Source organism: Heterodontus francisci, chromosome 11 (assembly GCF_036365525.1).
Source record: "Heterodontus francisci isolate sHetFra1 chromosome 11, sHetFra1.hap1, whole genome shotgun sequence".
Taxonomy (NCBI): Eukaryota; Metazoa; Chordata; class Chondrichthyes; order Heterodontiformes; family Heterodontidae; genus Heterodontus; species Heterodontus francisci.
Window position 1 is genome coordinate 21,716,523 of NC_090381.1, and position 16,699 is coordinate 21,733,221.

The 16,699-nt window shown below is 43.5% G+C and overlaps 1 protein-coding gene across 1 annotated transcript; it reads right to left on the reverse strand.

Annotated features, from left to right (window-relative positions):
• Positions 1-29: 29 nt before the first annotated feature.
• On the reverse strand, positions 30-15,662 carry LOC137375131 (E3 ubiquitin/ISG15 ligase TRIM25-like). Its single transcript, XM_068041794.1, has 6 exons — positions 15,019-15,662; positions 14,832-14,927; positions 11,069-11,302; positions 9,265-9,287; positions 7,234-7,364; positions 30-5,640 (listed from the first exon to the last, which is right to left on the reverse strand). The coding sequence occupies exons 1-6, from the start codon at positions 15,586-15,588 to the stop codon at positions 5,102-5,104; spliced, it is 1,593 nt and encodes a 530-aa protein (XP_067897895.1). The 5' UTR covers positions 15,589-15,662; the 3' UTR covers positions 30-5,101.
• Between the last annotated feature and the right edge of the window lie 1,037 nt (positions 15,663-16,699).

Sequence of the window (16,699 nt, forward strand, 5' to 3'; positions counted from 1 at the left end):
CAAACCATTTTATTCCGTGGTATATCCACGTATACAAATGAAAAACACACACTCACTTGTCCAAACTTAACTTTTGCTTCCTCTTATTTGACCACAGATGCTCAATGTGATGGTACTGATGGATATTGGAATATGGTGTAACATTTCAAAATATGCTGATGATACCAAACTTTTAAGATTGGCAAACAGTGAGAATGATACAAATTGACTGCAACAGGACATAGACTGCCAGAATGGGCAGATAAGTGGCAAATGGAATTTAATGCAGAAAAGTGTGAGGTGATGCATTTTGGCAGAAGGGATAGAGAAAGGTCATATAGACTTAATGGCACGGTTCCAAAGTGTGTGCAGGGACAAAGGGACCTGGCGGTGCATGTGCATAGATCTTTAAAGGTGGCAGGACATACTGAGTGTTTAGCAAAGCAGATAGGACCTTGGGTTTCTTAAATAGAGGTATTAAGTATAAAAGCAGGGACGTTATGTTAAACTGTTATGGAGCTCTGGTTAGGCCACAACGAGAGTTTTGCATCCAATTCTGGTCACCCCACTTTAGGAAGGATGTGAGGGTCCTCAAGAGGGTGCAGAGATGATTTACCAGAATGGTTCCAGGGATGGGGGATTTTAGCTACAAGGTTAAGTTAGAGAAGCTGGGGGTTGTTCTCCTTGGAGCAAAGGAAATTGTGTGAAGATTTGATAGAGGTGTGCAAGATTATGACAGGCTTAGATAAGGTAGAAAGAAAAACTGTTCCCATTAACTGATAGTACAAGAACTAGGGGCCACTGATGTAAGGTTTTGGGTAAGAGGTGCAGGGGGAATGTGAAGAACTTTTTTAATGCAGAATGGTAACGACATGGAACTTGCTGCCTGCGAAGGTGGTGCAAGCGGAGCCAATCAATGCCTTCAGAAGGGAATTGGATGTACACTTGAAAGAAATAAAGGGCTACAGGATGGAGCGGGAGAATGGGACTAACTGGACTGCTCTATGGAGAGCTGGAACGGAAGGGCTGAAGGGCCTCCTTCTGTGCCGTTAATGACTCTAGAACTCCTAAGATATTACATGTGCAGCCAGGTGTCAGACATAACTCAGTAGGAAACACTCTTGCCTGAATCAGAAGGTTATGGGTTCAAGTCCCACTTCAGAGACTGCAGCATAAAATTGAGGCTGACACTACAGTACAGTACTATGGGAGTGCTGCACTGTCAGAAGTGCCATCTTTTGTATGAGTCGAGGCCCTGTCAGGCGGATGTAAAGATCCCATGGCACTATTTGAAGAGGGACAGGGGAATTCTCCCCGCTGTTCTGTCCAATATTTATCCATCAACCAAGGTCACCGAAACAGTTTAAATGCTCATTTATCTCATTGCTGTTTGTGGGACCTTGCTGTGCAAAAATTGCCTACTGCATTTCCTACAACAGTAATTACTTTGCAGAAGTTCTTCATGGCTGTAAAACACTATAAGACACCTTGAGCTCACGAAACGTGCTACATAAATGCAAGTCTTTCTTTCAGAGACCAGTCACATACCAATGAAACAAAAACACTAAACAAGTGGAATGCAACTTCCCTGCCATGACTTACACTGTGCAGATCTGGAGGGCCCCAGGGTCAATACTGGGTCAGTGTTGAGTTAGATGATCTCAGCTGATGGGCGTGTTAGGGACAATACTGGGTCTGAGCTTGGCTTCGAGCCCCCAGCTCGATGGAACAAACAAATAAGATAAAGTTCCTGCTCCTAATTGCTATACTGTGCTGTCTGCTGGAAAGTGAATTTGTGCAGCTGTAACACAAGGCCAGAATCAGGTTTGGCCATGATGCTTCTATTGTACAATGATCCATTGACAGTTATTGCCACCTGTGAAACTATCCTGCTGCTCAGATTAGCACCCTTTGGGGAGATGGGATGAAGAGAAAAGCAAACTGATAAAAGCTGAAATAAACATAGCATTAACCATTAACTCATACATAACAAAATCTGACCTACAGGTCAGCAACAATGATGAAAGGAGGGCTTCACCACCTCTTGAGATCCTGGCATCAGCGTGACTGCTCAGTTTTGCTTTTTCTGACCATCAATATAGTGAAGTGTCAGGTGGTGCATGTTGGTACGAAGAATAAGGAGGCCGCAGACTGCTCAGATAATGAGAGTCTAAATAATGCACAGCAGAGGCATTTGGGGTACACAAACACAAATCACAACATAGCAACGCAGTTTAATACGATTAAAAAAGCAAACCAAGCACAGGGGTTCATTTCTACAGCCATAGAAATGAAAAGCAGAAAAGCTATGTTAAACTTATATTGAACCTTGGTTAGACCACACAAAGTGCTATAAACAGTTGTGATTATCATTTTATAAAAAGATAGAGGCACTGGAAAAGGTGCAAAAAAGAATCACAGAGTTGATACCAGAACTGAAATATACTTTATCAGGAAAGGCTGGGGCTCTTTATCTCAAAAAGAGAAGGCTGAGGGGTGATCTGATAGAGGTCTTCAATGTTCTAAAAGGGTTTGATAGGGTAGACATACAGAACATGTTTCCACTTATCTGGCAAGTCCAAAGCTTCAGGCCATAAACATAAGATAGTCATTAATAAATCCAACAGGAATTCAGGAAAAACTTCTTTAACCAGAGCGTTATTAGAACGTAGAACTTGCTACCACATGGAGTAGTTGAGACAAATAGCATTGATGAATTTAAAGGGAAGATCGATAAACACGCTGCTAGTGGTTAAGGTCTGGAATGCACTGCCTGACAGTGCGGTGGAGGCAGATTCAATTGTAGCATTCAAAAGAGATTTAGACAGTTGTATGAAAAGGAAAAATGTGCAGGGTTATGGGGAGAAGGTGGGGAAATGGCACTAAGTGAATTGCGCTTTCAGAGAGCCGGTGCAGACACGATGGGCCAAATGGCCTCCTTCTGCACTGTAACAATTCTGTGAAACATATGAGGGAGAAAGAAAGGATATGGGTAGAGAGAGGAGAGGAGGCTCGTGTGGAGCATAAACATGACATAGAATAGTTGGGCAGAATGGCTTGTTTCTGTGCTTTGGACTCAATGAATATATTTTTAAATCTTTAGGCTCTGCCATCTCACTGAACGCACTCACCGTGTTTAAATTGAGATTTTCTTGTTGGGTGTTAACAGCACATGGTCTCACTTTTTTGTCCATCTTGATCTCAAATGCATCACAGTCAAAACACACTCAAGGAACTAACAGTGATCCAGACCCCCAGCGAGTGAAGCTTTATGACAGGAAGATGGCAATTGTAAACCGCCCTTATGCTGTGGTCATGTTTCTGGGTATAGAACAGACAGGGAGCCATCTGAAAACTGGTGGAACCCCACAGCTACACAAACACCAGATTCAGCTTACTCCATTTATTTAAAGCGTTGTCTTTTAGGAAAAGACAGTTTTGTTAAACAGATTCACATTTCATATGATCTGAAACCTATTCCTTTATATGTGGTGTTAACAGGAGTTGCCTGCTACAAGATTAGCAATTACCTCTTTACTGCGATAGTTCTGCACTGGAGATCACACAGCCATGCACTCTAAAAGGCTGGGTAACTGTATTGCTTGGGCTGAAACCAGTAATCAAATTTATTTACACAAATTATAATCATACAGAAGCAAAAGTATACAGCAAGTAACTAGCAGTATTACCGATATCAAACAAGCCCATAGCAGTTTAAATATCTTCTTCAGAATTAATTTTTCACAGACTGATAAACTTCAAGATTTTTGTTGACTTCTTGAGTACGTGGGGCCACATTCCTGCATTGGTCACATGGAATCTGTTACACTGAACTAGTAATGTACAAAATTTATGGCAAAAAAAAATCCTTTCATGCCACAGATGTTAAACTCCAGACATTAATTATCCTCTGTTCAAGGCAACTTGCTCATGGGTTCATAGATCATAGAGAGATACAGCACTGAAACAGGCCCTTCGGCCCACCAAGTCTGTGCCAGCCATCAACCACCCATTTATACTAATCCTACATTAATCCCATATTCCCTACCACATCCCCATCTTCCCTCAATTCTCCCCCCACCTACCTATACTAGGGACAATTTACAATGGCCAATTTACCCATCAACCTGCAAGCGGGAGGAAACCGGAGCACCCGGCGAAAACCCACGCGGTCACAGGGAGAACTTGCAAACTCCGCACAGGCAGTACCCAGAACTGAACCCGGGTCGCTGGAGCTGTGAGGCTGCGGTGCTAACCACTGTGCCGTTAGATTAGAAAGAATTTGTCTATAAAGTCAGATTTTAGACACTGGACAGTTATCAGGATCATTCCCCTGTCTGATCGGAATCTACTAATAAAATGCCTATTACACCACAGAAGGTTGTCCATGTGACTAGCTCAAGTTACAAGAACAACCCTGAAGTGTGCAACAGGCCTCCCCAAGTTTTATGCACAAATAGGCAGGCTGCATCTTCTTGGAACTAACTGCTATTTCCAGACAGTATTTGTGTTTTGTCATCCCCCTCCAAAGATCTATTTTTACCAATCCAGCTAACAAAGTCCATTTTAAATTCATAACATATTGGTCAATATAAAACTTTATATGAAAAAGATATATAGATATCTTATGCTCTGAAATAAGACTCTGCTTCTGGTACACCTGGTTTGTACTTAAGTGCCCCTTAGAAGGAAATCATTTAGATACCAGGTGAATTGGCAGGAATGGGGCCAGTTATGTAGTGAAAGTATTATTTGGGTTGAAGATATTGTCACCAACAGGAACCATGGTGACGAGAATCAACATTCTTTCATGGCGTTCTGCTACGAAAGATATACTTTCAGGAGCACTGAATGAAACGGTTATTGCAGACAGAAAGTGGAACCCAGCTCAGACAGACAGACAGTCAGGTGGAGATGGATTTTAACAACCTCAAGCTGCTGCTACCTTTACTCCATCTCTTCCAGCCGTGTAGAGGCTGAGTTTTGTGTCCCAGATAGAAAACTCAAACAGAGAAGGTTTAAGGTCGGGAGGTTCAGATCTTCATGACACTGGTTTGCAGCTTTCTCAGTAATATGAATGAAATGGCGGAATGCAGCGTAAAGTGTATTTGAGTTGTACGATTCACTTTAGAACAGACAGGGATAGAGTCACCCCAATTCGAACCCGCAGTGCTGGATGGAGAGGTTCAGTGAATGCTCCATGGAAGGCATGCAACAAGATTATTTTGTTGTCTGACACACTGTAGAAGGAGACTTTCCCACCGTCAAAATCGACATACACTCCGACTGTGGAGGGTTTTCCTGCTGTCACAGCATTTCTCTTCCCGTTGTGTAGACTTGAAAAGGCATCTGGTCCAGAGTGAATGCACCAGGATTTATCATTAAACCCCAGCAGACATTCATTGCCTGCTCCTTTCCTGCTGATGCTCTTGTAGCAGACTCCAATGCTCCAGGCCCCGTCACCCTCTTTAACCTCTATCTCCCAGTAAGATCGGCCACAGCTCACTCCCTTGGTGCCAAGGATCTGTGGCCACCGGTCAAAGATCTGTGCGCTTTTGGGAAACACCTGGATCTGACTTGATGCAGACACCGTTCTATTACTGTCTGTCAGAACGAGGTAGGGATTTGCTGTGTCTGGATCCAGAGTTGGTGTCTGTCCATCTGTCAGTAAAAGGAGATATTGGAGTAAATGACTATTGCTCACCTTCTGCAGAGTCCCCGAGGTTTTTTTTTAAAAATACAGCAGACCATTTTCACATAATTTCGTTGCCTTACTGCAATCTATTTGCAAGTTTGTTTACAAGTCAGCCTTGGCGTATTGGTAGCACTCTTGCCTCTGAGTTGTGGATCCAAGTCCGACTCCAGAGACTTGACCTGACGCTCCCAATGCAGTACTGAGGGAGTGTCTTTTGAATTAGACGTTAAAACAAGGCCCCGTTTTCCCTCTCAGGTGGACATAAAAGATTGCATGGCACTAATTGAAGAGCAGGGGAGTTCTCCCCAGCATCCTGACCATTATTTATCTCTCACCAACATCACAAAAACAGATTATCTGGGTATTTATTTACAGTATGCAAATTAGCTGCCACATTTACTACATTACAATGACTAAAATTCAAAAGTATTTAATTGGCTGTAAAGCACTTTGGAACATGAAGTCGTGAAAGGTGCTATAGAAATGCAAGTTCATTGTCCTTTCTTACAAAGATTTCCAATCAATGAGAATTCTGTGTCTGAAGTGTCTGGAGGACAGTTAAAATGGCTGCAGCAACTGAAGCCTCTGATCCCACTTGCCCTTTTATGCAGGTGAGTGACAGGCTGCTTTAAATATGCAGATCAGGTACTAATGAATTCAGTAGTAGTCGAGTGCAATTTTAACCCGAGGCCTTTGTGGAGGGGGAAGCCATTGTGACTTTCCCACAAGGCTAACAAACGGAACTGGGGCCAGGACAGGCCCAGTAAGGCCAGTAGTATTTTCATTTCAGTGTTTTTTTGTGGGATCCACAACACCACAAGAAAGCCTTCAGCCTCTCTCCCTCCCAACCCTCCTCACCTGACTGCCAGGGAATGTTCTTTCAGGGCCCCAGCAATGGACCCCCCTGAAGTCCAAGATCCCATTCCCGCCCATCTGTCCGCCAGCGCTGGTTATGGCAGGAGACTGAGCGCCTGGGGTGTTTTTCTATGTCGAAGATGTTCTATAAATGCTATTTATTGTTACCAACGTTCATTTACATGTAGTAAAACACCAGCATCAGCTGGGTTTCTGCAATGTTACCAACAACATTCCCATAAAACATTAAAGCGGAGACCACAAGATCTCCCAGCTTGTGCACAGCTCCAGTCTGTCACATTGTGATAATATATTTATACACTAAACCTAGTTTAACCACAGCACTCCTGCTTGGATCATTACTTGAGAACTGTCCAAATATTTTACTGGTGACCTGCATTTGAAAATTTCACTTCTCCACCAAAAGATATGCTTATCTCAGGGGTATACAATGCTGTTATAAATGACGGACGTGGTAATCATTCATTACTAAATCTTAAGGTTTGTCCATGGTCAATTAAAAAATATAAATTTTCTTCATATGCAAAATGGTGATAACGATGGGAGCGACTTATTCCACACTAACAGCTGAAGCAACAAAATTGAATGGAAAATGTTGTCAAAAAAGTAGAGGCAAGGTTTGTGAACATGAAGCGCATGTTCTAGGAAAGACTTTTAAAAATAGATTACTGTCGGGTACTTACAGAGTCTGACCATCATCTCTCTGTCCTCCAGCTCTTCACTCCTGTTATCTGTACATTTTATTGGATCTTGTATTTGTATGTTACCCAAAGTATAAGGTGCTGATGTAAATAGCAACGAGACATCCTTCAACCTGGAAACACATGTAGCAATAGTGAAAAGATGTGTGGGTTAAACAAAAATAAGACAAGTCAAACAATCCATTGTCGCTAAAGTGTTATTGTTGAACGCAGGTACCAGAACTTCCATAAAGGTGCAACAGCCATACAGATCAAATCTGAAGTTAGACACAAAATGTTAAACACCTCCTTCACAGATTCAGTCTGAGAAGGCTGCCTATTCTGGCACAGTCAGATGCTCACCTTCACAAAGCTGCCTATTCTGGTGATGTTAAGACACTCAGTTTCACAACATTTTACCTGAGAATCACACTGATCTCAACTGGTCCTGTCAACTAGTGTCTGCTACCTGAGGAAAGCAGCCTAATCATTGTTATACGCAAGGAGTCAGTCTGATCTTGAATAAAGTGAGCAGTATTGCTACTGTCAGTCATAAAATAATATTTCCATTTATGTAGCCCCTTGTCACAATGAAATGTTTCAAACCATTTCACACAACTAATTATTTTTTTTGGAGTAGTGATTTGTGCTGTAAGCAAATACAGCAGCCTCCTACACCAGCAACGCCCCACAAACAGTGTGCTTTTATGGGGATGTCAGTTGAGGGAGAACACCCTACTCCTCTTCAATTAGTGCTGTGGGATCTTTATATCCACTGGAATGGGACGGCAAGGAAGTACAGTTTGTAAATTTCCCAGATGCGCCTGACTGAAAATGAAGGAATGTGTTGTTTTTGACAGTGACTGAGTGGTATTACATTTACCCTCTCTGTGCTGTCTCACATCCTTATACTTTCAATAGGTCATACAAGCTGTGCCTGGGTTCATTCTTTACAATGCAAGAGATGTGGCTGCCCTGTTGTGGTGATTGAAGCAGCACCATAAGTACCCAATGTAGACCATGAGGTCAAAGTCAGAAATGAAGACAAGCAGGTCAGTGTCAGGAAATTAAAAAATGCTACAGCACTCACAAATATTTACAATCTAGCCCAAAAGACCGACAAGGAAACCAACAGCAAGCCTGCACCCATCTTTGCTCCAGTGATACTGCTCCAATCATATTCTTAAAGAAAACAGCCCCAGACACACCCCTGCCACCTGTAACTGACAGCCCCAGACACACCCCTGCCACCTGTAACTGACAGCCCCAGACACACCCCTGCCACCTGTAACTGACAGCCCCAGACACACCCCTGCCACCTGTAACTGACAGCCCCAGACACACCCTGCCACCTGTAACTGACAGCCCCAGACACACCCCTGCCACCTGTAACTGACAGCCCGACACACCCCTGCCACCTGTAACTGACAGCCCCAGACACACCCCTGCCACCTGTAACTGACAGCCCCAGACACACCCCTGCCACCTGTAACTGACAGCCCCAGACACACCCCTGCCACCTGTAACTCTGTCTCCTCCTACAATTTCTATGTTTCTCCAACAGGTAAAATCTGTTCCTGTTACATCTGCTTCCAGCTGCAATCCATAAAATAGAGAAAGCTCAAACAAACCAAACAATGTCACACATGCAGATCTACCTCAGCACAACTGCAGAGACAATGGATAGACAAAGTTATTCATACTCTGGGACCATGAACCAGAATAAATTTGTTCTGTTCACCACATGGATATTTTGTACAAAATCTGCCAATTCTAGGGTGGATTGTAGTTACTATTGCAGGTTGCTAAGACCAAGCAGACTCAGGCTCCATATGCTGGGATGCCTGAGTGTACTTACTAGTAGAGTCAAACATAAATTGAAGGAAAAAAACAATTATATTTCAACAAGCGTGCAGCATTGTGACTGGCTTGTTTGCTACATTCCTCTTTAAACTGACAGATATGTAAAATAGTATGTTTGTTTCGAGAGGAATTTCAGTGTTACTGAATGTTACGGAGCTGGCTTTCACTTACCGGGTGGCAATGGAGTTAAATCCCTGAAACAAAATAAACAGAGAACACAGGTATAAAACAGAATGTGCAGAATGTGAACAGGCTCAATCATATTGAAAGGGTGGCTCTAGGGGGCTACAACTACAGAGCCACCATTATGCACATCTACTTATACTGTATATTAACTTAAAGAACCGTCCAGTGTGTTTCGCAGATATGTATGTCAAGCCTCATGGCAGAGTTTAGACAATGACTGATGACTTACTGGAGAAGGCACTTAAGGAAGAGACATTTTTAAGGAGGGGATTTTAGCCCGTATAAGCCAGGCAGCTGAAAGCACTGCTGTTAAGAGAGTGGGGTGGCAGGGGAAGAGAGGGGGAGAAAGGGGAGATGAAAAACAGCCCAACCACATGAATCGCTGTCAGAAAAGGGTCAGAAACAGAGTGTAGGTCGGGAGCAGATTGTAAAAAGGCTGGCTGAACCATGGACAGACTTAAAGATGAGGATGAGCATTTAAAATGTAGTGTGATGAGGGATGGGGAACTAATTTTGGTGAGTGAAGAAAAGTGGCAATGGGAAAGCAGGACTTACAGCTGTACGGGATACATGGGGCAGAGGTTAGAGAGGTGGAGAACGGGAGACCAGCCAGCAGAGCACAGTCGAGTATGACGATGATAAAGTCATGAATAAGGATTTCAGCAGTGGCTGGGTGAGGTGGAACTGAGCAGTCTACGTGGTGGGGAGGATATGGAATCTGAACCTAAGCTCAGGATCAAACAGGATGTTAAGTTTGCAAATAATCAGTTGACCCTGAGACACTGGCTGGGGAAAAGGAAGGAATCAATGTCAAGGGAATGGGTTATTTAGTAAGGACAGAAGGTGACGGTTTCAATTTTCCCAATGTTGAGTTGGAAGAAACTGTGAATCATCCAAGTCTGGTTGCCAGACAAGTAGCCTGATTGACAGAAGCTGTCAAGGGGCCGAGGATGGCGGTGGAGTGGCAGAGTGGACTGTCATCAGCCTACATGTAGAAGCTGAACAAATGGTTACAGAAAAGCAACCATACAAAACCCCCTTTCCCATTCAGCTGAAAAAGCTACACAGCGATTACACCAAGATTTAGAGTGCAGGGAGGAAACACTACTACAGGAAGTGCCAATTACAGCAGTAACATAAACATTCAATAGAACCATCTAGAGATCACTCAATGGGAAGCTGCTGAAAATGGATTTATCCCACAAGGTGACTGAATTATTCCTGAAGAGCACAAATAGTTCACTGATTTCAGATGGGCAGCAATACATGCGTCAGCCTGAGTATCTCCAGGACAGAGTGGGGAGAAATGGACCAGGGTTCCCACTCCCAATCACGAATGTCTTTGATCAGAAACCAAATGTGTGTGGACATTGGTTGAGAGCAGGATTGACCTGGGCTGCGAAGCACTCAAGAATGAAACACCCCGCCCACGCCTACAGCTCAGCCTCCTGCCCGCACCTACTTTACTGTCCTGCTCTCTGCCTTGGTGCATACATGACTGGTCCTGTATGAGTGCTGGGGTCAGTGGACTGACAGTCCATCAAACACTGTCATCAGGAGGAGACACTCATGGGGAAATTGGAAAACAAGACTTATATTGGCAGAGCAAACTAACACAAGAATAGAGATCCAGACTGGTACTGGGGCAAATTACCAAGCATAAATAACACAAATGAGGGATCGTGATTTATATAAATGATCAGGTGATTATCAATAATACATAAATGGGTTATAGTTTATTGTAATGAATAGTTACTGATTCCCACAATTGTATTAAAATATTCATTACCTGTATAAAGAGAATGTCTTCATACTTTTGTGAAATGTTGTTGAGATCAGTCAGAGATTTCTCAAATTCTTTTGCTGTACTCTGGAGGTTGAGGATCCTGGCGTCAATCTCGGCTGTTACACGGATCTGCTCCTTTTCTAGCTGTTCAAAAGCTTCTCTCTCTTCATCGCCAATCTGCTGCCTCAGCGCCTCATACTTCTCCTCAATGCTTATTTCCTTCTCCTTTATCTCTGCCTTCAGTTGCAAAGTTTTAGTGATTACACAATACAGATCTTGCACACTCTCATCACGGCAGTGGTGTCAGCATGGCTCAGTGGTAGTACTCTCGCCTGAGTCAGAAGGTTGAGTTCAAGGCCCACTGCCACAATTTGAGCTCTAGACTGACCCTCCAGTGCAGTACTGAGAGAGTGCTGCACTGTTAGATGTGCTGTCTTTCGGATGAGATGTAAAACCAAGACCCTGTCTGTCTCTCAGGTGTACATAAAACACTATTTGAAAAAAAGAGTAGGAATTATTCTGGCTAATGGTTATTCCTCAAACAACACTTATAACTGATGATCTGGTCATTATCCCATTGTGGAAGCTTGTGCACAAATCCCTGCATTACAATGATTGGCTGTAAAGCACTTTGGGATGTCCTGAGGTCATGAAAGGTGCTATATAAATGCAAGTCCTTCATTCTTTTCTCATATATATCCCAACCATCAAGATAGTGCCATTAAACACAGAGATGGAAATTGCAGCAAACAGGGAGCGATTCCATCCCTCTCTTGCCCTTTTCACACTAAGAATGTTAAAGAAAATTAAATCTCCCGCTGAAATCGTGCCCAAGTCTTGTTGCATTCAATTTTCAAGCAGGCCTCAAACAGGACCAATAGGCGGAGTGGTATGGAACATTAAGGGAGGACAGAAACCACGGGACCAATGATCTTCGTGTGCAGTCTCTCCGCTCGCCACCCGGTCCCATCTACCCACCACGTGGTTCAATCACTCCATCCACCACCTGATGTGTGTGGAAAGAGGGTTTGGCTGAAAAAATTTCTCTTGGTTAAACGATCACTGTTTACACATCAGCACAGACTGTGAATTAACCAAGAAGAGCAGCAGAGCTCAGCATGATCCCATCTTCCTCTATCATCTATATAGGATATTTCTAGCATAAGAATTGAAGCCCAAATTATTTTTCTGCCCTTTAGCTACAAGATGCCAAGTTCACCTGGTCCCAATGCTGAACTGGACCCAGTACACACAAGGGATGAAACCTAATCCATTCTGGGTCAATGTACACTATATTTACCCAGTGGACATCCAAAAAGATTGACAAACAAAAGTGAAGAAAGACTTGAGAAAGAGTTGCAGTGTCACTTAATGTAGTCTATTTGTAAAACAACATCAGTACATCCCAAATCGCTTTACAGCCAATGAAGTATTTAAATGTGTAGCCACTGTTGTAACGCGAGTAAAGCAGCAGCTAATTTCTGCACAGCAAGATCCCACAAACAACGAGACAATGATCAGATAATGTTTTTAGGTGTTGATTGAGGGATAAATATTAGCCAGGAGACTGGGAAAAACTCATCTGCTCTTCTTCGAAATAGTGCCATGGAATCTTTTACATACATCTCTATATGGATTTTAGCAAGGCTTTTGACAAGGTCCCACACAGCACACTGGTTAAAAAATAAAATCCCATGGGATCCAGGGAAATGCAACAAGGTGGATACAAAAGTGGCAGGAAACAAAGGGTAATTGTTGATGGGTGTTTTAGCGATTGGAGGGCTGTTTCCAGTGGCGTTCCGCATTGCTCAGTACTGGGTCCCCTGCTTTTATTTATTTAGAGATACAACACTGAAACAGGCCCTTCGGCCCACCGAGTCTGTGCCGACCAACAACCACCCATTTATACTAATCCTACATTAATCTCATATTCCCTACCACACCCCCACCATTCTCCTACCACCTACCTACACTGGGGGCAATTTACAATGGCCAATTTACCTATCAACCTGCAAGTCTTTGGCTGTGGGAGGAAACCGGAGCACCCGGCGGAAACCCACGTGGTCACAGGGAGAACTTGCAAACTCCGCACAGGCAGTACCCAGAATCGAACCTGGGTCGCTGGACCTGTGAGGCTGCGGTGCTAACCACTGCGCCACTGTGCCGCCCTTTGTGGTTTATATTAACTATTTGGACATAAATGTAGGGGGCATGATCAAGAAGTTTGCAGATGACACAAAGATTGGCCGTGTGGTTGATAGCGAGGAGGATAGCTGTAGGCTGCAGGAAGATATTGATGGTCTGGTCAGATGGGCAGAAAAGTGGCAAATGGAATTCAACCCAGAGATGTGTGAGGTGATACATTTGGGGAGGCCAAACAAGGCAAAGGAATACACAATTAAAGGGAAAATACTGAGAAGTGTAGAGGAAGTGAGGGACCTTGGAGTGAATGTCCACAGATCCCTGAAGGTAGCAGGACAGGTCAATAAGATGGTTAAGGCGGCATATGGAATCCTTTCCTTTATTAGCCCAGGTAAAGAATATAAGAGCAGGGAGGTTATGCTGGAACTGTATAAATCATTCGTTAGGCCACAACTTGAGTACTGTGTGCAGTTCCAGTCACCTCATTATAGAAAGGATGTAATTGCACTAGGGAGGGGACAGAGGAGATTTACAAGGATGTTGCCAGGACTGGAAAAATGCAGCCATGAGGAAAGATTGGATAGGCTGGGGTTGTTCTCCTTGGAACAGAGAAGGCTGAAGGGAGATCTGATTGAAATGTACAAAATTTTGAGGGGCCTGGATAGAGTGAAGGTGAAGGGTCTATTCACCTTAGCAGAGAAGTCAGTGACTAGGGGGCATAGATTTAAAGTGATTGGTGGAACAATTAGAGGGGAGATGAGGAAAAACATTTTCACCCAGAGTGTGGTGGGGGTCTGGAACTGTCTGCCTGAAAGGGTAGTTGTGGCAGAAACCCTCAACTCATTCAAAATGAGTCCGGATAGACACCTCAAATGCTGTAATCTGCAGGGCTACGGATCAAATGCTGGAAGGTGGGATGAGAATGGGTGGATTGTTTTTCAGCCGGCACAGACATAATGGGCCAAGTGGCCTCTCTCTGTAAAACAAGAAATGCTGGAAATACTCAGCAGGTCTGGCAGCATCTGTGGAGAGAGAAGCAGAGTTAACATTTCAGGTCAGTGACCCTTCTTTAGAACTGGCAAATATTAGAAATGTGAAAGGTTTTAAGCAAGTAAAGCGGGGGTGGGGCAAGAGATAACAAAGGAGAAGGTGTTGATAGGACAAGGTCACAGAGAATAACTGACCAGAAGGTCCTGGAGCAAAAGCAAGCAATGGTATGTTGAAAGACAAAGCATTAGTACAGATAGGGTGTTAACAGACTGAAAACTGAACAGCCGCAAGTACAAACATGAAAAAAAAGTGTAAGCAAACGGAAAAAACTATGAAATAAAATAAACAAAAAAAATTACCTCTGTGCCTTAAACTCTCTATGATTCTATGATCTGAGAAGGTAGGCAGGTCCTCAGTTTGACATCTCATCTGAAAGACAGTCCCTTCAAAAGTGCAGCCTTCCCTCAATACTGCACTGGATTATCAGCCTGGATTATGGGCTCAAATCTCTGGAGTGGGACAGGAACCCAGGACCTTCTGAGTGAGAGCCAAGAGCGCTACCCACTGAGCCATAGCTGACACCGTATGATGTTAAAGCTTTCTTTTTAATCCACGACCTGGTTGGTTTACTCACCAAAGCATTTTGCTTTTCTTTCTGAAGATCTTCAAGAGCGACTTGTGAAGCTGCGACATTGAGCCTGAGCTTCTCTTGTTGATCTTCCAAATTATTCTAACAGGGAGCAGCAGAGACAGAGTTATTCGAAGATGTTACACACGAAACTGAAATAAAAAGCAATACATTTTCAATGGTCCACACATACCCTCAGCTCTTTCACTGCTTCACTGATGCTGATTAAGTCGTGACCCTTGTGGTTTCCTATTAAAGCGCAGAAGCTGCAGACACAGACAGCATCGTCCTTACAGTAAATCTCGAGCAGCTTCTGGTGCTCTGAGCACTTGCCAATCGCCATGTCTGTGGTAGGATCTGTGAGAGGATGGCTTTTAAGCACCGCGTTCTCCCGGTGTAACCTGAGGTGTATGGAGCACATCGAAACCTCACATTTAAGGCAGCTCTTAACGGCGGAGCGCCTTTTCTTGGTGCAGTAGGTGCAGGGGACAGCGTCCTGGGAGGGATCCAGCGCCATGTAGTTTGCTGCTATATTTGCCAGCTGGAAATTCTTCTCCAGTGTGGGCCTGACCCCGAAGCCTGCTCGACACTGCGGGCAGGAGTAGGTGCCTGAATCGGGCTCCCTCCACACCGCCTCGACACAAGCTCGGCAGAAGCTGTGTTTACAGCTGAGAATCACCGGGTCGGTGTAAATCTCCAGGCAGACCGAACAGGTTAACTCTTCCTCCAGAGACTCCTGCTGCACAGCTACAGCCACAGCCATACTGCCTGAGAAAGCCCAGAAATGGAGGAGGAGGGGAAGAGGAAGCCCGTTACACAGCCCTGTGCGCTACAGAAAAAGAGGCCCTGACAGCAACCGGGGTCTCAGCTCATTATGACTGGAAATAAATAGTCCAACACTCAGAGTCTGCTTTAAAACTGAGTGTGAGGTTTCATGGCAACTGAACACCAAAAAAAATGAGATTTTTTTTTACTAAAGGTCAAACTGGAGAGAAGAGGGGAAGGGAGTGAATCAACAGAGACTCCACTCCCAGTGAATAGATGAAAGCAGCTGCAGAGAAGTAAAGCAGTGGTTCTCAAACTTCTTTTTGGTTGAATGATCTCTCCAAATAGATTAATAATTGTGACCCCCCCCCCTCTAAATTATAGTACAATACGCACAATATGAAAGTACTGCATGTAAAGAATGTTTTAATAATGCTTTTAAGAAAACATGTATTTACAAACAGATATTGTACAGATAACAGAGTATACCTGTTTCTCACTGCAGAGTCTTGTCTATTTTTGGCATAATGTTTGACAATGACATTCGTAACTAATTCTATATAAATGCCTATGTTTCTTGTTTCTCATTGAGAAGTGGATGGAATTACAGAATTGTGAGAATAAGAAATACTGAAATGTTGTTTCTACAGCTTGTGGAAAATTACCAAGAAGTCATTTCTACACAACATAATGAAATCACTGAACAAGGGAACTGATAAGGGGATGTGAGTAAAGACCTTGAGACGGTACGGCAGTTAAAAATTGTGCTTATGCAGAGAAAAGAAAAACAGCAAGAGTTAGAACAAAGGATGTAGTGAATGAGTAACTGACAGCTGCAAGTTAACACACACACAATGGAGAGCCAAATAAGGTAAAACAAAAACAAGAGTTAGGGGCTAGAAAGTTAGAGTAGGGGGAGAAGTAAACAGAGGAGGAGACTGTAGCAACCATAGGATAGGTTAGTGTCATAATACGTTATCACCAATAATGTAAAATAAAGGCGTGGACAAATGGATTTGTATTGTATAAACATGAACTGAGTATGTTGATCGGTGTGCCTGCTTGTAGGACACCCGATCTTGCAAGAACGTTAAATAAACTTACTTCTT

Bases quoted from the DNA above. Each gene is read 5' to 3' on its own strand.
- LOC137375131 (XM_068041794.1), bottom strand. From the start codon at position 15,588: ATGGCTGTGGCTGTAGCTGTGCAGCAGGAGTCTCTGGAGGAAGAGTTA. The intron at 14,928-15,018 runs GTATGTGTGGAC...GCTCCCTGTTAG, and splicing joins AAGCAGTGAAAGAGCTGAGG to AATAATTTGGAAGATCAACA. The intron at 5,641-7,233 runs GTAAGTACCCGA...TTTTACTGACAG, and splicing joins AGAGATGATGGTCAGACTCT to ATGGACAGACACCAACTCTG.